Below are 23159 nucleotides of genomic sequence, written 5' to 3'. Positions count from 1 at the left end.
GACTTCTGCCACCAGAAGTGCCATCCCTCCAGGGGCTGGGATGTTGGGCTTTGTGGTAGGCAGGGGGGTGACAGTGGTCTAGTCTTAGCCATTTATGTGCTGAGCAGACAACCAAGGGAGCTGCCCTTTCATCTTTTTGGCCCCAAGAAACCATATTTGTGTTGCTTGTTGCTCTTGTCTCCGACTGTCCACTTAAGTGGTAGGGCCTGCCGGGACACATTTTTTAGAGATTTGGGGTATCAGAGACTCCTTGGGCCATCAAGGACACAAGCTCCTGGCTAGCACATTTACCAAGGATGCCTTGGATTTATGGTTTTCATGGTGGAAATGGAATGTGTTTTTCTGGCACAAAAATCACATCAAAAATATGGTCCACATAAAGCTTTTGTACTTCATACAGAGTCAACCAGAGGGTGGCAGAAGGAGAACTGCACAGGAGTCCAGGAGGCCTGGCTTCCGGTGGCTGGCTCATCCATAACTGGCTGTGTGTTCCCAGGCACATCGCTTAGCCTTGCTGGGCCTCACTTGCCTCATCCATATACGGGACATTGGATTAAATTAAATAGACTCCAGTCTGTGCGTGCTAAGTCGCTTCAGTCATGTCTCACTTTGTGACCCTATGGACTACAGCCTGCTAGGATCCTCTGTCCGTGGGATTCTCCAGGCAAGAATACTGAAGTGGGTTGCCATGCCCTTCTCCAGTGGATCTTCCTGACCCAGGGACTGGACTTGCTCCTCCTACATCTCTTGCATTGGCAGGTGGTTCTTTACCACTAGCGCCACTTGGGAAGCCAAAACAGACTCCTAATACCTTTTAACTTCAAAGTTATAATAACGACCACCCTTCCCGTGTGCCCAGCTCTGTTCTCAAGTGCTTTGCACAGAGATTAACTCATCATAACAACTCAAGAGTGAAGTACTATTGTGATTCTCATTTTTCCTCTGAAGAAACCTGAGGCAGAGAGGGCAAGTGACTTTCCCAGGGTCTCACAGCTAGGAAATGATAGTGCTCTTACTCAGTTCAACTTCTGGGGTTTTTCTTTACCTGGGTCCGTGCTGTTATAGTGCTGTTGGTTCTGTCCAGTGGGTGAGGGGTGTTGGGAGTGGGAGACACTTTTTCAAGGAAACTGGCTCTGGGGTGGATGGATGAGCCACTGCCTGGGAGATTGATGGCAGCGGCTGCAGACATTGCTGACATTTTTGTTTTCCTTTCTTCTTTTCTTCTCTAGTCTGCGGCAAGCGCTACAAGAACCGGCCGGGACTCAGCTACCACTATGCTCACACTCATCTGGCCAGCGAGGAGGGGGATGAGGCCCAAGACCAGGAGACCCGGTCCCCACCCAACCACAGAAACGAGAACCACAGACGTGAGTTCCCAGGTGTTGGGTTGGGTGAGTGGTAAGGTGGATGGGCAGGGCTACAAGCTTTCCTTTCTGTTCACCTGTGGGATTGTCTGCTGGCACTTTTGGATTGGTCTCAATGATTTGTGATGAGTTGGCTATTTCAGCCTCCCAAATACCCCTGTAGGTCAGCGGAGCCCCAGGCTTAGAGTGGGCTGAGCAGGGGTGGCACACCCAGCTCTGTTCCCAGAGGACAGAAGGTAAGTGTTAAGGCCAAGGGAAACCTCTTTACCTGGCTATCGTCAAATGCCAGACCTGGCAGTCTTTTTCCCCAGCTCCAGAAGATCCATTCACAGCTGCTAATCTGAGTTGGGCAAAGCTCTGGGGTGTGTCAGTTCAGACAGACCTTCCAAATGTCTCCTTGGCCATAAGAGACACAGGATATTCTTGATCCATCGTCTTGGCTCTCGTAAGGTCACAATTTGGGTAAAAAAATACTACCCTAGAGTTTCCATGCTCTTCCCTTGAGCCCTCAATCAGCAAACATGACCTGGGTGTGCTTGTCATTGGGGATGCTGGGCTCTGGAGAGCCAAAATGATTCTGAAATTTGTGTTTCCATTTCTATTCTTTCTTTCCTTCTTCAGCTTCCATTTATGAATTAGAGAGTCGCAAAGGGCTTAGCATTCACCACGTGACTTCCCTCTACGACATTCTTTAAGGTTTCTGGACCCACCCCAAACTCAGGATGGGATGGGATGATGGGATCTTTAGGGCTTGCTTCAAAATGTGGGTCATTCTAGGATGATGGGGTGAGGAATAATTGTGGACATGCCAGTGTTTTCTATTTTGTTCAGAAGATTTTGTGGTAGGGGTTCCTTTAGCGAACAAGTCAATGAAATACAAGGGATCAGACCTTTAAAAATATTCAGATTCTGGAGTTTGAGGGTGACTCCTGTGCATGTCAGTCAGTCAACTCAGTCAACTGATGTGAATTGACTGCCTTCAGCCAGTGTTTGAGACAATGAACACATGTTGGCCAAAACCTTTCTTTGGATTAGTCTGGGTTCTCCCTTAACCCCCAACCCACTTTCCCTTTGTAACATTGCCTTCTGTCTTAGTTCCTCGGATTGCCCCAACAAAGTACCAAAGGCTGACTGGCTTACCAGTGATTTGTTTTCTCACAGTTCTGGAGCTAGAAGCCCCACATCAAGGTGTCATCAGGGTGGGTGTCCTTGGAGGCCCCTCTCCTTGGTTTGCAGGTGGCCGCCCTCCTGCTGCCTCTCATGTGGTCATCCCGTTGTGCACATGTACTTCTGAGGTTATGTGTGTGTCCAGATTTCCTCTTTTTATAAGGACACCAGTTAGCTTGGATTAGGGCCCATCCTAACAGTCTCATTCTAACTTGTGCTTTTTCATCATCTCTTTAAAGGTCCTAGATCCAAATATAGTCATATCCTGGGGGTTAGAGTTCAACATGTGAGTTTGGGGGGGACATGATTCAGACCATAGCACCTTCTTTAATTCTCAGTCTCTTTAAGAATTCAAGCCCTTCGTGAACCTCTCTTCTGGTGCAAGCCCGACTGTTTATTTTCTCACCAACTGTTGTTATCTGGACAGAACCTGAAAGCAGGCAGGAGGTGCCCTCCTCCGCATGTCAGCTTCTGAGTAGTCACAACGCTGAGGTCTCTGCCTGCTCCCTGGGGAGAGGTTCCCTGGGTCTCATCACCCTTATCTTCCAGAAAGGAATATACATTGACCTGTACCAATCAGCTGGGTTTTGCATTCTGCCATCTCTCCTCTCCTCCTGTCTCTGATCTAAGTGGCCAAGGCATAGCTATTGTCTCCTGCCTCAAGGAGGCCATGAGTGCCTTCCTTTGATTTAGGTTGCTATCTGGGAGGCGTTGATTAGCAAAGGTTGCTCTTTCTAAACTGTTTATCGCTTGGTGTTATTTTCCACTCCCCCCAGTGCTGGCTTGTGGGCTTCCTTGGTGGCTCAGTGGTAAAGAATCCACCTGCCAAAGCAGGAGACATGAGTTTAATCCCTGGGTCGGGAAGACCCCCTGGAGAAGGAAATGACAACCCACTCCAGTATTCTTGCCTGGAAAATCTCATGGGCAGAGGAGCCTGGCGGCTGCAGTCCATGGGGTCACAAAGAGCTGGACATGACTTAGTGACTAAACAACAGCAATTGGCGCTGGCTTATCTCCCCTTTAAGGGCTTCCCTGGTGGCTCAGTTGGTAAAGAGTTTGCCTGCAATGTGGGAGACCTGGGTTCAATCCCTGGGTCGGGAAGATCCCCTGCAGAAAGAAATGGCAACCCACTCCAGTATTCTTGCCTGGAGAATTCCAAGGACAGAGGAGCCTGGTGGGCCACAGTCCATGGGGTCACAAAGAGTTGGACACAACTGAGTGACTGACACTTTATCTCCATTATGGTAGTGGTGGTTTAGTTGCTAAGTCGTGTCTGACTCTTTGCGATCCCATGGCCTGTAGCCCTCCAGGTTCCTCTGTTCATGGGATTTGCCAGGCAAGAATACTGGAGTGGGTTGCCATTTCCTTCTTTAGGGGATCTCCCTGATCCAGGGATAGAACCCAGGTCTCCTGCATTGCAGGCAGATTCTTTACCGACTGAGCCACCTGGGTATCTCCTTTAAATCTCTTCTCAAATGACAGGCCGTTTTGTTCCCCACGCCACAGGGTTAGGCGTGCCTCTCTGGATCTTTTTGTGTGTGTGTGCATGGTGATGGCAGCCACAGAGGAGGGTTCCTTGTGACCTCCAGGTATACCATGGGCCCCAAGTGGACTCCTCCTTAGCCCTTCCTGCGGGCCCCTCCCAGCTGTCTGTTGACTTCCAAGGTGAGCACTGGCCCCTGTTATTCTCCGTCCACTGGGATCTCCTCACGCAGTCTTGTGGGTCATTGTCCTTATGTCCTCACCGTGAGGCTGGGCAGCCTTGCTTAGGGAGGAAGCTGCATCTTTTCTCCTGGATGGAGACGAATCCCTGAGTATCCAGCCATGTGCTCCCCTCTCTCGGGGGTTTGCCAGCGAGCACTCTTGTTCCAGCCCCGCTCCATCCCCTTCCTCTCATCCTGGTCATGAGAAATTGGGTTCTTCATAAAGGATCATGCAACCACTGGAGGGGTTTAAACTGCATAGAAAAACAACAGCTGTTGCTGGGCTCATCCAGGGCCTTCTCATACGAGGAAGGTTCAAGAACCCTCACAAGCACCATTTTGACAACATCTCCTCCCAAGGCCTCTGAGAAGTCTGTGATTAACTCTAATTTTACTAGCAGGGATAGGGGAGATGGGCTGCAACAAAGATACCGTCAGTGTCCACAGAGCCCTCCCTCCCCTCTTCCCCAATTTCTCTGGATGAATCCAAGAGACAGCAGCTCTCTTCCTGGGCCCCCTGCACACAAACACTGACTGTTTGCCACTCCGAGTGTGTGCTCTGCTCCCTCCCACACGTCCCTGGTGAGTGGCCCCCTCACCATGTTCCCATGTGCTCTAATTGCCAGCATCATCAATACCTAGTCATTAGCTGCCCCCGCTGTTTGGGGGTGGGACACCCATCCTGCCCCTAAATGCTACAGGGGCTGTGCGGGGAATCGAAGGTGACAAGCTTCGGCAGCATTCCAAGGTCTCAGCCTGTGATCCTCCCTTGGCAAGGCTTTTGGAGTGCGGGAGGGAGGCAGGAGCGCTTCATCCGGGAGGTTCATCTCCAGTTCCCCCCCAGAAAAGGTTCTGGATGCCAGCGAGGTGGGAATGCTGACTTTTTCCCCTTTGAGCAGAGCTGCAGGGTGACCCCAGCTGCTTGTGAGCACAGGCCTGTGGGAAAAGCTGCCCTTACAGACGCTGGAGATGTCACGGGCATCTGCCTTTGCACCACCTGCAGCCGCAGAGACCTTTTGACTTTGGTCCTCCTGCTGTCCCTTGTGCTTCCCCCCAGCTGCGTCTCCAGCAAAGCCCATTGCTCGTCCCTGCTCCTGCCGCTGCTGAAAGGGCAGAGTGGAGTGCTGGAACCGGCTCTGACTGCCCCTGCCCTCCGCCCCATGCTGCCCTGTGCTGCGCTTCTCCGGCCTCCCGCCGCCTCCCAGCTCTGCTGCCTTTGTTCCTCTCCTGGGCCCGCATTTTCTCCTGGATATATGCTGCTTGCCTCCCCGCACATCTGTCCCCTTTGCTATGTGCCCTTCCCTCTCTGCCTAAACTCCAGGCAGTGCAGGGCTGTGTGGAGCTCAGACACCCCTCCTTGACAGACAGGACTTTTCTGATGGGGTCCTCCCTGCCTGAGCTGCTACCCTTCTCCTCCCTGTAGGAGGCTGGATTCTTCCTACTTCTTCTATTAATATTTCTCTGCCCACCTTCATCTACTTTCTTCTTCTTTTTTAAAAAATATTTTATTTATTTATCTGGCTGTGCTGGGTCTTAGTTTTGGCACATAGGATCTTTGATCTTCACTGTGGCATGATCTTTAGTTGATGTGGGATCTAGTTCCCTGACCAAGAATCGAACTTACGCCTCCTGCCTTGGGAGCAAGGCATCTTAGCCACTAGACCACCATTAGACCCTTTCATCTACTTTCTACAAATGTCACTCGCACTTATGTGCCTATATGCGTACAGACAGACAGACACACACACACACACACATGCATAGACTGTATTTATGTGAATAGATGGAGGGAAGGTTTGGGCAGATTTGGACTCTGACAGCTGCCACTCAGGGGCGTCCTGTTGTGACTCCGTCAATGCCACCTTGGTAAACAGCCGCTGCTGCTGCTAAGTCACTTCAGTCGTGTCTGACTCTGTGTGACCCCATAGATGGCAGCCCACCAGGCTCCACCGTCCCTAGGATTCTCCAGAACACTGGAGTGGGTTGCCATTTCCTTCTTCAATGCATGAAAGCGAAAAGGGAAAGTGAAGTTGCTCAGTTGTGTCTGACTCTTAGCGACCCCATGGACTGCAGCCCACCAGGCTCCCCCATCCCTGGGATTTTCCAGGCAAGAGTACTGGAGTGGGGTGCCATTGCCTTCTCCATTGGTAAACAGCACTGGGTTACAATTCAAAACTCCTTTGACACAGGCTCACAATGTCAAAGCTCTTCTTGAATTTCTTTTTATCTTCTTTGCACAGTGGTAATCTATTATAGACGATGTTTTCAAGGTATCTTTCTTTGCGGGTGGTGCGAGTATGGGCATTTCTGAGGTCATGGACCTGTATGAAAAAGCTGTGTGAATAAATTCAGTCTAGTATATTAATCAGTCCGTCCATCCATCTATCCATCCATCCATCCATCCATCTGTTGGTTTAACGATCATGTATCAAATACTGTCTTGGTCCCCGACCTTGGAGAGCACGCAGTCGTGAGCAGGAATGTGTAATAGGGTTTGTACAGAGTCTGGTGAAGGAAGCCAAGGGCTCAAGAGCATGGCACACTTTCTACTCCAAGGGCAGCAGTGCTCTAAGTGTGGCTTCAGCATCACCTGGGAACTTGCTGGGAATGCAGTTTTCTGGCTCCACCAGACCTTCAGAAACAGACTCTGAGGGTGCTGGTCAGCACTCTGTGTGTGTGTGTTTTAATAATTTTATTTATTTATTTAATTTGTGTTTTGGCTGTGTTAGGTCTTTGTTGCTGCACGTGGGCTTTCTCTAGTTGCGACGAGCAGGGGCTACTTGCTAGTTGGGGGCTGCAGGCTTCTCGTTGCTGGTGGCTTCTCTGGCTGCAGAACACAGCCTCTAGGGTGTGTGGGCTCAGTAGTTGTAGCTCCCGGGCTCTGGAGCACTGGTTCAACAGTTGTGGCACATGCGGCCTTAGTTGCTCCACAGCACATGAGCTCTTCCCGGATCAGGGATCGAACCCATGTCTCCTGCATTGGCAAGCAGATTCTTTACCACTGAGCTACCAGTGAAGCCCCAGCAATCTGGGTTTTAAAAAGTCCTGCAGGACAATGAAAGCTTCAGAACATGAGAACATTTAAAAAACATGAGGGGATTTGCAAAGGCTTCCCTGAGGAAGTGGCCTTCAAGTTAGCCCTTGAAGAACAAGGAGAAATTGACTGGGTGGGAGAGAGCTTCCCAAGCACGGGGAACTGTGTGCACAGGGGCAGAGGTGTGAAGTAGCATGTTGTGTTCAGACAATTAGTAGTAGTTGGGTTTGACAGTGGCATTGCAGAAATGGTGGAAACATGGGCAAGGGCCACAGCTTTAAGTATCTTCTCTGCCAGGCTGGGTAGTTGTCATCCTATAGGAAAAGGAGACTTTATTTTCTTGGGCCCCCAAATCACTGTGTATGGTGACTGCAGCCATGAAATTAAAAGATGCTTACTTCTTGGAAGGAAAGCTATAACAAACCTAGACATCGTATTAAAAAGCAGAGACATCACTTTGCCAGCAAAGGTCTGTATAGTCAAATCTCTGGTTTTTCCAGTAGTCATGTACGGATGTGAGAGTTGGACCATAAAGAGCGCTATGGGCTGAAGAATTGATGCTTTTGAAATGTGGCGCTGGGGAAAACTCTTGAGAGTCCCTTGGACTGCAAGGAGATCAAACCAGCCAATTCTAAAGGAAATCAACCCTGAATATTCATTGGAAGGACTGATGCTGAAGTAGGCCACCTGATGTGAAGAGCTGACTCATTGGAAAAGATTCAGATGCTGGGGAGGATTGAAGGCAAAAGGAGAAGGGGGTGGCAGAGGATGAGGTGGTTAGATAGCATCACCGACTCAATAGACATGAATTTGAGCAAACTCCAGGAGGCAGTGGAGGACAGAGGAGCCCGGCCTGCTGCAGTCCAGGGTCGTAAAGAGCTGGACATGACTTAGTGACTTAACTTAGTGACTGAACAACAAAGGAAAAGGAGAGTCATCACTAGAAGTAAGAATAAATGATTTATAGAGAAATATATGTGGCGTATTATTAACTGTTGGGCTTCTGTGGTGGCTCAGCTGGTAAAGAACCTGCCTGCCAATGTTGGAGACACAAGAGATGGGGGTTCAATCCCTGGGTTGGAAAGATCTCCTGGAGAAGGAAATGGCAACCCACTCCAGCAGTCTTGCCTAGAAAATTTCATGGACAGAGGAGCCTGGCAGGCTACAGTCCATGGGGTTGCAAAGAGTTGGACTCAACAGTATGCACGCACGTGCACACACACACACACACATTATTAATGGTGGTATGGCATCTCTTTCTTATTTAATAGCATAAATGATTGTAGAATGCTCTCTACAACATACTTGGAGCTTCTATGAAGGAAATGTGTTTTAATATATGGATCTATAAAATTTATTCCAAGCCTATGTCTCAGGTTCCTGGCATGGAAGTCGGGTTGCCCTCAGTCCCAAGAGGGCTCAGTCTTCTGTTTAATAGCGGTGGCCTGGCATATAGCTAGGCTCTCAATATCTGTCAAGAGAAGAAAAGTCCCCACCCCAGTGTGCCTGTGGAGGGCACGCTGTACTCTGCAGAACTGAAAGAGGAGAGCTGAGTTGATTAAGGGTAATGTCGGCTGATTAGATAATCTGAAAATTAGTCTGATAATGTGCAAATTATCTAAAAGAAGCATATGATGTCATTGCCACACTGATGGGGAAGATGGAACAGATGTTAGTCTTCTGACATCTCTGTCCTCTAGCATATGGCCCAGGGGCAGCAGATACAGCTTCAAGAGAGAGAGTGAAAGTTATGTTTTGCATGAGCTTAAGAATTTTGGATCACTCTGAAAGGTGCCTGAGAAGCTTTATAACCCACACAACCCACCCCACCACTTACCCAACCTTGACACAGGAAGTTCAGGCTTTGATCCAGGGCTGTGTCTGAAAAAGTGAGCTGCCCACTCCCTAAAGAGCAAATTTGGGACACGGGTGTTCCTTAGGTGAATTATTATTTTACTGAACAGTTTATAGATTCCAAAGCAAAGAAGAATCTGAGGGGTTGCTCTGACCTTGAAGATATACTTGGAGTCAGCTCTCCAAACCGGTGGATCATCCACACTCTGGACCCTGTGGCTGAGAAAATGGCACTGGAGTTGGCCTGGCCCGTGTGCGAATCATGACCTGGCCACCTTGCCATCTTCTGTGTGTGGATGTGGGTCAGGTTACACTTCTCTGCTCCTTTGTTGCCTCATCCATGAAACAGAGAGAACCATCTTGCTGCCCCTGTGGGGTTGTTATGAGTCTCTAGGCGATTCGGGTGTCTGGCACCTGGCCCTCTTGACGAGAGTGCCTACATCCCGCCTCCATGCCCTTTGGGCCAGCAGAGCATGTGCAGACCACAGATGGATGATCTGAGTCACGGCCTTTCTGTGGCTATGTGATGCTGAGAAGCTGACTGCCTATGGGGGTCTCACTGGCCTCAGGCGAAACTGTCAGAGCCTGACTCAGTCCTGGCACAACCTTTGCTAACTCTTAGACATGGTGCACGAATCCTTCCACATAAGCTAAACGTGAGTGTTTACTGAGCACTTACTGGGCATACGCCCTCATGGGGCCACGTGTAACTGGGGCTCCTAAAAGAGAACATGTAGTCTTGGCCCCAGGAAATGAGACGGATATGAGACACCGGGTAGGAGGAAGCTGTGGGGTGGAATCTAGCCGGTGTCCGGCCCTGAATTTCCCTTCCTGTTTCCCCAGGATTGGGCATCTACCCGCCACTTGCCTTTCTGTGAGCCTCTTATTTCTCTCACATTTTTGGCCTAATTACCTGGAATGTTCAGGATTGAAGAGTCCCATGGTCTTGATCAGTGACAAGGATGATAATACTTGCTGACATTCCTTGAATGTGTCAGACACTGTGCTAGGCGTGCTGTGTTTATCTCATTCATTCCTCACAGTAACCTTATAAGGTAGGTGTCAGGTCTCCTAGAGGACACCAAGGCACCCAGAGACTGAGGGATGTGCCCTTGGACACGGAGCATGAATGTGAATTCTTCAGTCATGTGTCGCTTCTTGGGAAAGCTTACTTATTTATTACTGTGATCTATTTTTCCTGCCTTTTCAGAAATAAAATTGTTTTACAGAGGAGAAGAAGTGAGAAAGACATGGTGGAATACCTAATGGTGCCAGGCACTTTATACGCATCATCTCATGTGATGTCTGCAAGTCCACGAGGTACATGCTTCCCTCTGATTTTTACGGATGAGGAAACAGAGGCTCAGAAAGGTTTAGGAACTTGCTCCAGGTCACACAGCAAGATGAGAAGCTGAGATGTGAATGTGCTTAATTTGGACACCATTCAGTTATGTCAGGACACTGGAACCTCAAGTGATGAATCCCAGTCTCAACCTGGGATGTTTGTTGTGGTCCTACTGATGACCCTTAATGTTCCCCTATAGGTCAATTATCAAGTGCATCACATTGCATAGTGACTTTTCGAAAGAAATGAATGTATTAATGGGCAATATTGAAGTCAGCCTGGGCTATATAACAAAATACTATAGACTGGTAGCTTAAACAATAGGAATTTATTCCTCACAGTTCTAAAAGTGTCTTTTAGATGGTCAGTGTCTTGTGGGGACTCTCTCCTTGGGTTGGAGACGGCTATCTCTTTGCTATATCCTCACATGGCCTTTTCTTGGTACATGTTGCTGCAGGGCCAGGTGAGCTAAGTCCCTTCAGTCGTGTCTGACTCTTTGTGACTCTGATGGAACTGCAGCCCACCAGGCTCCTCTGTCCATGGGATTCTCCAGGCAAGAATACTGGAGTGGGTTGCCATGCCTTCCTCCAGGGGATCTTCCTGACCCAGGGATCGAACCTGTGTCTCTTATATCTCCTGCCTTTGGCAGGTGGATTCTTTACCACTGGCACCACCTGGAAAGCCCCACAAGTAGGTGGAGAGAAGAAAAGTCTCTGGTGTCTCTTATAAGGACACTAATCCCCACCACGAGGGCCTCATCTCTCGATGCCATCACACGAAGGGTGAAGACTTTAATATGTGCATTTTAGGGGAGAAACAATTCAGACCATCAGATCAGTCGCTCAGTCGTGTCCGACTCTTTGCGACCCCATGAATCACAGCACGCCAGGCCTCCCTGTCCATCACCAACTCCCGGAGTTCACCGAGACTCACGTACATCGAGTCAGTGATGCCATCCAGCCATCTCATCCTCTGTCATCCCCTTCTCCTCCTGCCCCCAATCCCTCCCAGCATCAGAGTCTTTTCCAATGAGTCAACTCTTCCCATGAGGTGGCCAAAGTACTGGAGTTTCAGCTTTAGCATCATTCCTTCCAAAGAAATCCCAGGGCTGATCTCCTTTAGAATGGACTGGTTGGATCTCCTTGCAGTCCAAGGGGCTCTCAAGAGTCTTCTCCAACACCACAATTCAAAAGCATCAATTCTTCGGCACTTAGCCTTCTTCACAGTCCAACTCTCACATCCATACATGACCACAGGAAAAACCATAGCCTTGACTAGACCATAGCAGGCATATTTAATCTTCAGAACAAATTTAAGCTATTTATGACATTATGTGGAACCTCCTTTACAAATTCTGCTTGAGACTTGTAAATGAGTTTTGCTATGGAAAAAAAAAATCACACATCTCTCTGTTCAACCATTTTCCTGCATCTTTCTCTCTCATTCTATGGCTCAGTCTTTCCAAGTTCTTTTTATTTCTTTCTGGCCTTGTTCTTTAAAAAGATAATGCTGTACCTGAAGTGAAAACCCTAGGACTCATCCTTGGCGCTGTTTTCCTTCACCACCCATATTGGCTCACCATCCATATTGGCTCCCTTTCTCCATCTCCAACACCACCAGCTTCAGCTCCTGCTTGGATCATTGCAACTTCTTTATTGGTCTCTCTGTGTTTATTCTTACCTCTCATAGTCTCTTCTCCATGGAGTAGCCAAAGTCATCTTTTAAAAGTATAAGGTAGATTATGCCATGCCATGCTCTCAAAACTTTCATCATACTTGAATACAATCCAAACTCTTCATCTTGAGGGCCCACATTTTTGCTTTTCAAAGTGTGGTCAGCAGTTTTAGTATCGCCTGGGACTCCGGTGACCAGCTTGTCCAGGTTGGCTGAGGACATTCCCAGTTTTAGACTGAAAGTTCTGTGCCCTGAAAACACCTCAGTGGCAGGCACACCTGGATACTTGGCTACCCTGAGGGGGAGCTTATAAGAAACGTGGGTTCTCAGGCCCTTCCTGAGCCTATGAATCCTAATCTGAATTTTAATGCGATCCCTAAGTGGTTTGCTTGCACCGCACTCAAATTTGAGAAGCCCTAGCTTCCAGGGACTGGTAGCCACTCTGACTTGACTTCCCTCGGGTGTGTGGTTGTGTGTGCCTGTGGCAAGGTAGTATCAGGTGGGCCAGCTAAGAGCCCCACTGCCTGGGCTCAAGGCCCATGTAGCTTGACCTTAGACAAGCTTCCTTTTGCCTTATCACCTGTCTGAAATGAGAACATTTATGCATCTATTTGTGCTCAATTGCTTCAGTCCTAGCTGACTCTTTGCAACCCCGTGGACTGTAGCCCGCCAGGTTCCTCTGTCCATGGGATTCTCCAGGCAAGAATACTGGAGTGGGTTGCCATGCCCTCCTCCAGGGGATCTTCCCAATCCAGGGATTGAACCTGAGTCTTCTTCATCTCCTGCATTGCAGGCAGATTCTTTACCACTGAGGCACCAGGGAAGCCCTAATGCATCTCTACCACAGGGTTATGTGATGGTGAAATAAGTGAATTAGTATATAGTACAGCACTGACAGAAGATATGTATGACACAGTGTGATATGTCTGTGACGTGTCTCGTTAGAGCTGTGGTCCTACAGCCTGAGCGCGTCAGGAACACCTGTTCCTTAAACACACACACTGCTGGATCCCATCCCAGAATTTTGGATTAGATAGGTCTGGGGTGGAGGCCTAGAATTAGCATTTTTAAGAAGTCCCTGTGTGAACCACTGCCTTAGAGAGGTAGAGCTTTCAAAAACCTCTAAGCAATCAGTGTTTGCCTTTAATTCTTTTTTCTTTTGGAAGCACTGAGTCACATAACCAGGAATAATGTGGCACTGTTAAATCTAGGGGGAACTTGGTTTTGATCCTTTTCCTAGGACTCTGTCCTACCGAAGGCAATGTCTGTGTGGCTCCCAGCACCCGCTTCCCGGCTTGCTTTCTGGGTGTGGTCCTCGTCTGGGCCCTTACCCCGGGGCTGGCCTGCCCATCAGCTCCGTGGTCCTTGACTCTCTCCTCCTCCTCAGGTCTGATGCTTGGGCTCATCCTTTTCTTTTTCCTGAGTACTGTTTTTCAGTCTGAAAGACACAGAAAATGCTGGTCCTTGGCAGACCAATGGGGTTGACAGGCCTGAGTCCCATGGAGGTGGTGGCGAGGAGGGGTGGAGAGGGGCAAGGCAGAGAGGAAGAGAGGAAGGGGGCTTACCGAGTTCTGCCATCACGATAATAATATCCTGACGAGTGAAGCGGACCAGGCTTCTCCTGCTCGACAGCACCGGGATGGCCTGCCATTCTCTCAGGGGAACGACGCCACTTCATTCACAGCCTTTCTGACATTGTTCCTCTCAAGTGAAATGTTCTTCCCCTAAAAAGACTCATTTGGTGGCAATAACAAGTTGCTACGCCAGGGCACGAACTGACCCACATGACCTGCGCTGGAAAATGGAAACATCTCCTTGTGCTTTTCCTTAATCAGCACCGAGAAAAGTAATCCGCTTTGCTTCGTCTTTTTCTCACTCTTCCGAAGCCTCAGTGACAGACCCCCGGTTGCTGGCCTGAGGCTGGAGCACAAAGGACATTACTGTCGGGTCACGTGACCGTCCAGTCCCAGAACTGGGGATGTGGGGTCCAAACTCCTGGCAAATGGCAACTCTAACCAAACACATCCATTAAGAGGGAGACGTCAGTGTGAACAGACGTGTGCTTTCTGATTCTACAGCACAGTGTCTTGGAGTAAATATTTGCAAGGTCTGTGTCTAATGGTTTGAATCTTATGTTTTATAAAGATAGAGGGAAGAAGACAGATATAAAGAAGGCTGGGATGACTGGCATATACTTAACATTTTCAGGAAGATTCTACAGCCACCAGAGCACATAGTAAGTCAGGGCCTAATATTCTCACTGGCTACTTCAGGGCGCCTGGCAAGACAGCAAACATGGGGTTTAAGGGGCCCTGGGGGCCAACTGAGGCTGCGAGTTCTTAACTCCTTCCATCTTGGCTTTCCAAGAAATGCCTAAGGGAGAGGCTTCCCGCAGGAGTGCAGACCTGTCGACTTCCTCCACCACTGCTTTATTCTCTCTGATGCCCCCACCCCCAGTCTTTACTTCCCCCGTTACAGCCAGGACTGATGCTGGAAGTGCCTTAGGACGGTCAGTCAGTGCTCAGGAGACACTTTGCATCCCCTGAGTTCCTGATCTTTGACTTCCCTTTTCCCGGCAGTTGGTTTTCTTCCCCTCCCAAAAGCCTCTGTGAAGATCTGCCCATCCTTTCATTAAGTATTTATTGTCAGCTCTGTGTCAATCACTGTGTCAGGTGCTGGGGATTCAGAGATTAAAGACACCGCTCCTGCCCTCAGGGAGCTCACGGCTAACGTGGAGAGAGACGCGTACACAAACATGAAGCAGGGATGAAAGGCTGAGTTCCTTGGGGTTTGGAAAACTTCACTTTTCTGTCTCTTCTTTCACCCTATTATAATCCTCAGATAGTAGGCCTGAAGGGGGCCTTAAGACGACATCTCGTATATTCTCTTGCCTCTAGATGGGCACACATGCAAACAAACCTGGGCCAGGGACATCTTCCCAGGTGCAGAGGCCTCTCTCGAGAAGCCTGCTCCTCCACCCAGGCCTTCACCTGTTGAGCCGCGCTCGTGTCCAGCTTTCTGACAGCAGCGTGCTGCCGTTTCAGCTCCTGTCTCCCGTTGTCCTGGACAATATGGAGTCGGCGACTTAGGCCTATCTATAACCCCAAAGACTTATTAAATCAGCCCTCGGCCTTCTCGTCTCCAGAAGGACTCCTCTGGGGGCCTGGAGTCATTCTGCCTTAGCAGCACGTCTCCCAAGTCCCTGTCACACACTCACACTGTGTTCAATGCCAGGTGGCAAGATGGCGCATGAGTGGATCACGTGCTGAGTGGATCCAGGTGTCTGTTTTCCCCTGGGCTCCCCGGCTGCCCCGTCTTCCACATTCATGGAGGAGGGCATCGTTTGTCTTCCCTCTGGAGTCCTGGGGTGGGGCCGGAGTTGCTATTAGGTGGCCAAGAAGAACCAGCCTGAATGGAATCCCAACATTTTTATTCCTGGGATCTGTGGGATTTATTTTTTCATCAGTTCTAGGGAAGCAATGAAAAAAAGGTGTCAGGCCTTGGGGATAATTTATATGAGTAAACACGTAAGGAGTAGGGTGAGCAGGAGCATGAGAATTAAGGCCATTTATCCAGGCTTGGAGGCTCTGTGTGCCCTCTGGTCCAGCCTTCCCCACAGTCTTTATCTCATCACTTTAACCCTCTCGTGGCTCTGCTCCACTTGGGCCCAGCACCGATCTCTTCCCAGCCCCAGCCTTCCGCCGCCTCCCCCTCCCTTCCCAGGTCCCTCATTAAAGGCTGGGTGGAAGGGAGCAGGCGGCGGCGGTGGCCTCCAGCTGAGGCCTGCTCGCTGATTCTGAACGGAAGGCACGTTGGCTCTCCCCGACACCTCCCGCCCCGTCTCTGCAGCTTCCTCCGCCAGCCCAGCCTGTCCGGTGTGCCCTGTGTGGCCAGTCTGGGGCTGCCTTCCACCTTCTCCCTCTTTGCCTCTCGCTTCTCTTTAACTCCATCCTCTGAAGATGTGCTCTGTGCAGCCACATGGCACCAGGCTAGGATGCTTTACACTTGAGAGATGAAGTAATAACAGGTGGCAAGACCAGAGGCTGCCGGAGCCCAGGATTCCGGTTGCCATGGTAACATGTCAGACCTGTGGAGGGACGGGAACTGTCAGTCGTGGAGGGTGGTGGGGGAACGAGGGAGGGGTTGCGGGGGGGGGCGCGGAGAGGCACAGCGCCTCCTGGAGGGCTCTTCTCCCTGCCCGCCCTGGGTTCCTTGAGCAGCTGTACTGTCTTGCTAGCCGGCCCTGGCTAGACAGCTGCGGGCCTGGGCTGGGGTGGGGCTGGGTGGTGGGCACGGAACACGGCCCCGAGGCTGTGCACCCTGGCAGGCGGTCGGAGCATCTGCTCGGGACGTGAAGTCATGCTTTTGTGGATGTGCCATGGAGGAGCCTGAACTTCCAGCTGGCTTCCTCCTTCCCTAGGACCCTAGGGAGGAGGCTCTGGTCTCGGCGGAAGCAGGTGGAGGGTTGTTGCTGGTGGCCAGCCTGTGGTCTCCATGCATTCTTCTCCTGAGTGGCAGACGCGTCACTGCAGCAATCAGACCAAGAGAGGGGCCAGACAGCCCTGTCCTGGTAGTAGATTGGTGGAAGGTTCGGGGCCCTGCTTGCGCTTGCCATGTGTCCTGGCTGAAGTCAGAAGTCCTGTGATGTGCTCGTGTGCTCTGACACCTTTCCTGAAGGCTGGCTCACCCTTTCCCCAGGGTGCTGGTGGGATTGTTTGGGACCTGGCTTTTCCTTTCTCTTGATTTATCTGAATACTCCCTCCCACCTTTTGTTATTATTATTGTTTGGCATTTTTTCATGAACTTTGTTCCTGATTTCCATTTTTTTTCCTTTGAACTTTTTAAAGTTACCCCCCCTCACCCACTAGGTGAACCCCTGAACTCTCAAAGTGTTAGAAAGTGTTAGTCGCTGTCATGTCTGACTTTTTGCAACCCCATGGACTGTAGCCCACCAGGTTCCTCTGTCTATGGAATGCTACAGGCAAGCATACTGGAGTGGGTAGCCATGCCCTCCTCTAGGGGATCTTCCCAACCCAGGGATCGAACCTGGGTCTCCTACATTGCAGGTGGGTTCTTTACCATCTGAGCCATGAAGGAAGCTCTCTCAAAGCTCACTTTATTTTCTCAGCAGCTTCTTTGTCTCACTTATATGATCTCAGCCCATGAACATTAATCAACAGAAAACCAAATCCATCATTGCAGACACTGCCATCGACATGCCACTCGGGTCGTAGGCCTCCCCGTCATCCTGTTCTATGAAGCGGGACTCAATTTCCCATAAGCAGAAGCGGAATGTCTATTTAAATACTACTGGCAAGGTCTGGGCAAGCTTCCTATTTATAGTAAAATCCTTTTTATAATGACCTCATAGATGGTGCCAGGAAATTGCTCACGGATGGGTCAGGCCAAAGGCCAATAAAGCCATGGTGTGAGCTTTACTTTAAAAAATTCCTTCATGAGCCTCTGGAATCCTCTGGAGAAGTGTTTTCATGGAGTCTATGACAATAAACAGGGCCACCAGGATGGATTACTGTGGTAGAGACATTAAATGTAAGTTCAAAGGGAATTTCCGCTTTTATCAGGCCAATCTCAATACTTTTTATTGCTTTGGGCTTCCCAAGTAAAGTAATGGGTGAATCACATTGACTTTAAAGAGATTTATGAAATATTTTATATGCAGAATTGGCTCTGGACTTCCTGGAGGCAGAGAAGTGTGATTAGAGACAGAGTCTCTGGGAATACTGACAACCCAGGGGGTGAATCCCGCTTCTTCCACATCTTAACTAGGCCCTGAAGCCAGCCCCTTCATCTCTTTGGGCTTCAGTTACCTCATCTGTCAGATGCTCCCTACTTCACAAAAATGTTGTGAGAATCAATGAAATAGTATATGAAAAGCATCAGGGTAAGACATGTTACCATCTTGTAGTTGTCATATATGTCTGCTTCTTTATCTTCTCAAAAAGCGGTTGAACAGGGGGCTAAGTGGGTAGGCACAATCTGTTGTTCCCTTGTCATGAGACAATCCTGGTCTTTACTTCCCTTGTGTGTCTGTGTATAGGACAACGTTGTACCTACTGTAATAGGGGTATACTGCTGCTGCTGCCAGGTCGCTTCAGTCGTGTCCAATTCTGTGCGACCCCATAGACGGCAGCCCACCAGGCTCCCCCGTCCCTGGGATTCTCCAGGCAAGAACACTGGAGTGGATTGCCATTTCCTTCTCCAGTGCATGAAAGTGAAAAGTAAAAGTGAAGTCGCTCAGTCTTGTTCCACTCTTAGTGACCCCATGGACTGCAGCCCACCAGGCTCCTCCGTCCATGGGATTTTCCAGGCAAGAGTACTGGAGTGGGGTGCCATTGCCTTCTCCGTAATAGGGGTATAGTCTAGTGTTACTCTTCCAGCAACCCAGGGCCCTTGGCTACCCACTCTTGTGTACTCTGGGAGCTAGCTAGACATGACCCAGACCAGATGACCGATCAATCCATTTGGACACGACCAGCTCTTCTCTCTGGGGATTAGGGAAATAACCTAGGCAGAGAGGGCTATTCAGAGTGACTGGTAACTCTGCCTCTGTCCCCCTAGGAGGGGCTCCTGAGGCATCCCTGGGTTGCTTACCTACCTCTCTGCTATCCTTTCCTAAGCTGTTCATCTCACACATCATTGTTAACTATTTCCTGTGTGCAGGACGTGTTGGTTTTCTAACAATGAGTTGGATGTGTATACTCCCCTATTGGAAGGAGTAAATCATTGACTATGGGGGGATGAGGCAAGTGTACACATGTATAGACAGGGGGGAAGGTCCTAGAAGTGACTTCAACAGCATGCTCTCCCCAAGGCCTGATTGGTCATTTCTGGCCAGAGAATTGGGAGCGCTCCATGGGAGAACCCTCACTGTAAAACTAATCCTAAAGACCCCCAAAGAGTAAGAAGAGAACCAGATGAGAAAGCTGTTGGCTAGTCCATCCCATGCCATTTTACCAAGATGGATGGAAGCTTGAGCTCACTGTCATGAGAGGGGAGTAGGAATTGAAGTAGAAAGGATTTCACTGGAAAATGAAGTCTAACTGCTGACTATCACTTTCTACACTGGGCCTTCACTGGGATAAAACTGTACCCACCCACCTGGCCTGTCACAGCTGTACACACCAGGGCCTGCAGTTAGAAGTTTATCACCTTATTCATCCCTTTTGCTGGGAATTTGTATGCTGCTGCTGCTGCTAAGTTGCTTCAGTCGTGTCCGACTCTGTGCGACCCCAGAGACAGCAGCCCACCAGGCTCTGCCGTCCCTGGGATTCTCCAGGCAAGAACACTGGAGTGGGTTGCCATTTCCTTCTACAATGTGTGAAAGTGAAAAGTGAAAGTGAAGTCACTCAGTTGTGTCCAACCCTCAGCGACTCCATGGACTGCAGCTTACCAGGCTCCTCCATCCATGGGATTTTCCAGGCAAGAGTACTGGAGTGGGGTGCCATTGCCTTCTCTGGTATGTTGCTGCTGCTGCTAAGTCGCTTCAGTCGTGTCCGACTCTGTGCGACCCCATAGACGGAAGCCCACCAGGCTCCCCCGTCCCTGGGATTCTCCAGGCAAGAACACTGGAGTGGGTTACCATTTCCTTCTCCAATGCATGAAAGTGAAAAGTGAAAGGGAGGTCGCTCAGTCCACAAATATACGTGGAGACCCTGCTCTGGTTCAGTTTCCTCGGAAGCTTTGCTTCATCAGATGAATTCAATTCTCCTCTTTGGTCTTTCCCTGTAGGTTTGATTTCTCCACCACTGTCTGCTATGCTATACTAGACTGTTTCTGAATTTTTTATTTCTTGCCAGGTTCAAGTCCCTAGTTTAATACGGTGTTCTACCAATGGTCTGTTGGTGGTAAAAACTGTAAAGAATTATCTGGGCTTTCTTTTTTGTTGCATAGGGTCTTAGTTGTGCTCAGAGGCTTCTCTCTAATTGTGGTTCGTGGGCTCTGGAGCACGTGGGCTCTGTAGTTGGTGGTACACAGGCTGTCTAGTTGAGGTGTATGGGCTTAGTTGCCCTGTGGCATGTGGGATCTTAGCTTCCCAACCAGGGACTGAACCCACACCTGCTGCATCGGAAGGCAGATTCTTTATCACTGGACGACCAGGGAAGTCCCTTTCTGGGCATTCTTATACTCTATATTCTATGTCTTCATTTTGATAAATCACAAGGGATACGGTATGTTGGAGAAAAACTAGATCCTTTGGTTGCTTACAGATTTTGTGAAACGGGAGAAGTCTGACATAAAAAGGAGTCCCTAAGAGAGCAGGAAAGAAAAGGGTGATGAGACTGAGCCTCCTGAGAGGTTCGGTGTGAAGATGTACATGGAGTTCTTTGATCTCTCGCCATTCAGGAAGCTACCTAAGTTGTGATTGGCATTTCCACATTTTATATCTAGTTCATACCAGTCATGAAACTTAGCTTTGGTTGACACTCAACCCCTCCATTTGAAATTACCCACTTCTTTCTGTTCATCTTTTGACTGATTTCCATGATAGTTGCTTAATGAAGAAACCCTGAGTTTGTTTGTTTCATAAACATACTTGGATTTCCTTGAGAGAGTTCTAAAAATGGTTAAGATGGCCATTGAGTGAAAAAGAAGAAGAAAGGGACTTCCTTCTGGATTTGGGCAATGAATTTTACAGGCAGAGTAAACTTTTTGCGGACATCCTGCTTTTTGGAGATTATTTGCAAAACCATTCTGTATGATGCACATCTGTCTTTGAGATGCAGTGACTGATGAAGAAAAACTCACATTCCCAGAGGCTACAGGGTGTGGCCCCCTTCTCTGTTTACCCAGTCAGCCCCCACTTTTCTTGCAGAGAATTGTCTGCCTCCCTGAAGATGAAAATCAATGACTTAGAAACTGATTGAACAATCCAAATAGCAACTGATAAATGGATTAACCCTCTATAATGTAATTCTGTGAGCTTTTGTCTTCCGCCTTCCCCAGGTAAGTTTTTCTATTCCTGGAGGCAAAGAAGAGGCATGGAGGAAGCAGAGGCCAGGGGGAATCATATTAAAGAGGGTGAATCCGTTTATCACTTACTGTCTGGATGGTATTTCTGCTCACATATCTGCTTCCTTTTACAGATTTGTACCCTACGGGACCCTGATTAATGTTAGCCAGTGAATAATGAAAGATAGTGGCAGACGTTGGAATTGGGGAGGAGGAAGGTACCCTTGTGGTTTAGGCTGATCCCATAAACAGAGAGACTTTTCTTCTTTGTCACAGACAGAGAGTGTTAATATGACAAAGAAGTGTCCACAATAGGGATCGAAAAACAAGGAAAATGAAAACATTTCTCCTCATACAAAGAACATGTCCAAAGCTTTTAAACCAGCCCTTAGAAACTGAGATTTCAGTGCTCGAGGACATGTGCTGTTTTCACAAGCTTTGTTTTGAAAAATCATGTCCCAGGATATTCCTTTGCTTTTGTGTAAGGCCTTTCGGCAAGGGTGCCTTGTGAAAATCTTAAGCCTCAAGATATGCTCATTAACTCACCATTCACTCCATGTCTGGTGTGCTGTTGTTCAGTTGCTAAGTCATGTCTGACTCTTAGCAACCCTGTGGATTTGCAGCACACCAGGTTTCCCTGTCCTCCACTATCTCCCAGAGTTTGCTCCAGTTCATGTCCATTGAGTTGGTGACACTGTCCAACCATCTCATCCTCTGCTGCCCTCTTTTTGCCTTTGGTCTTTCCCACCATCAGAGTCTTTTCCACTGTGCTGAGTCTTTGCATCAGGTGGCCAAAGTATTGGAGCTTCAGCTTCAGCAACAGTCCTTCCAATGACTATTCAGGGTTGATGTCCAGTATGAGACTGAGCTAAGTGTCCAGTTCTGATTCTAGGGATCTGCTGATTAACTAGTCCTGTGTGCTTTCCATAACCAATGAGTCTGGACTTTAGGGAGATGGATAGGCTGAACAAGAGTGGACACCTATTACCCGCCAACATGTGTATCAGAGTCCCCAAGAGCATCTTCAGGGTCCTTCCTGGAATGATTCCCTCATCCTTGCTTCTTTGTTTTCCTTTTCAGAGACAGAAGGACTATTTCCTAAACAGGAGCCTCTTTCCCTAGGTAGGGCAAGGCCCAGGTAGTGGTCTTTCTCTTTCCCTGTAGTCACAGCACCACTGATGGTTGTCATCTGATGTTTGGACCCTGAGGGCCAGTTGTTCAGGGATGAGAGAAGTTCACTTGACTCGTAGGCTCTCTGGATGCTTCAGTGATCCAGGGATGCAATCAGAGGAGCAGGGTTATTTCTCTACCAACACAGAACTAACAAATATTGCAAAAATCAAACTCGGCTCTGAATGGCTTTCAAGACATTAGTACCATTGAACTGAGGAGAATCATAAAACTTGGCCCAAGAAAACAGCCTGGTTGTAACCAAACCTCAGATTCTAAACCTCATATTCTTTCTGGAGCAGATTCAGCCACACCAGCAGGACAAGAGGGGCCAGTGGAGACTCACTTTAGTCTAACACTGGGTTTTTTTAAAAATGTTTCCACAGCCCAGAAAGGACCGGATGGGACAGTCATTCCCAATAACTACTGTGACTTCTGCTTGGGGGGCTCCAATATGAACAAGAAGAGTGGGAGGCCGGAGGAGCTGGTATCCTGTGCAGACTGTGGACGCTCTGGTGAGTGTGGCCCCTTCTCTCATCGTGTGCCCGTAGACCAGGACCTCTTCCACTCTCATTCCTCTGCCATCTTGTCGGGGACAGGAACTGAAGGGTGGGTCCAGAAGTGATGGTGGTGATTTTTCGAGTGCAAGGGGGATTTCTTTTTCCTTCTTGAGTCTTAAGAACTAAAATCTATGCTCTGGGATCCAGGGAAAAGGGAAAGAAGAAGGTGTGGGCTTGTGTCTGTCCGGCCTTTCCATGAGGTGGATATTTCTCGGTGTGTGTTGTTATGGACGACGGTGAGAGTGTGGAAACAGCCGGAGACAGAGGCAGTGTGCTTCCTTGTATCGGGTGATGTGCACGTCACAAAAAGACGTGTTT

The 23159-nt window shown here is 49.0% G+C and overlaps 1 protein-coding gene across 5 annotated transcripts in view; it reads left to right on the top strand.

Annotated features, from left to right (window-relative positions):
• DPF3 (double PHD fingers 3) overlaps nucleotides 1–23159 on the top strand; it is a 293574-nt gene that overhangs the window by 196071 nt on the left and 74344 nt on the right. For all 5 annotated transcript variants that reach the window (XR_003036901.2, XM_002691052.6, XM_059890931.1 and 2 more), the window contains exons 7-8: nucleotides 1230–1367; nucleotides 22668–22796. Coding sequence is in view for 4 of the 5 variants with exons in the window: in XM_002691052.6 (XP_002691098.2) it covers nucleotides 1230–1367; nucleotides 22668–22796 (267 nt within the window). In the remaining variant the exon portion in view is untranslated. The remainder of the gene's footprint in view (nucleotides 1–1229; nucleotides 1368–22667; nucleotides 22797–23159) is intronic.

This window comes from Bos taurus, chromosome 10 (genome assembly GCF_002263795.3).
Source record: "Bos taurus isolate L1 Dominette 01449 registration number 42190680 breed Hereford chromosome 10, ARS-UCD2.0, whole genome shotgun sequence".
In the NCBI taxonomy this organism is placed as follows: Eukaryota; Metazoa; Chordata; class Mammalia; order Artiodactyla; family Bovidae; genus Bos; species Bos taurus.
Note: the sequence above shows the minus strand (reverse complement) of the source record. Positions and strands in the feature narration are given on the sequence as shown.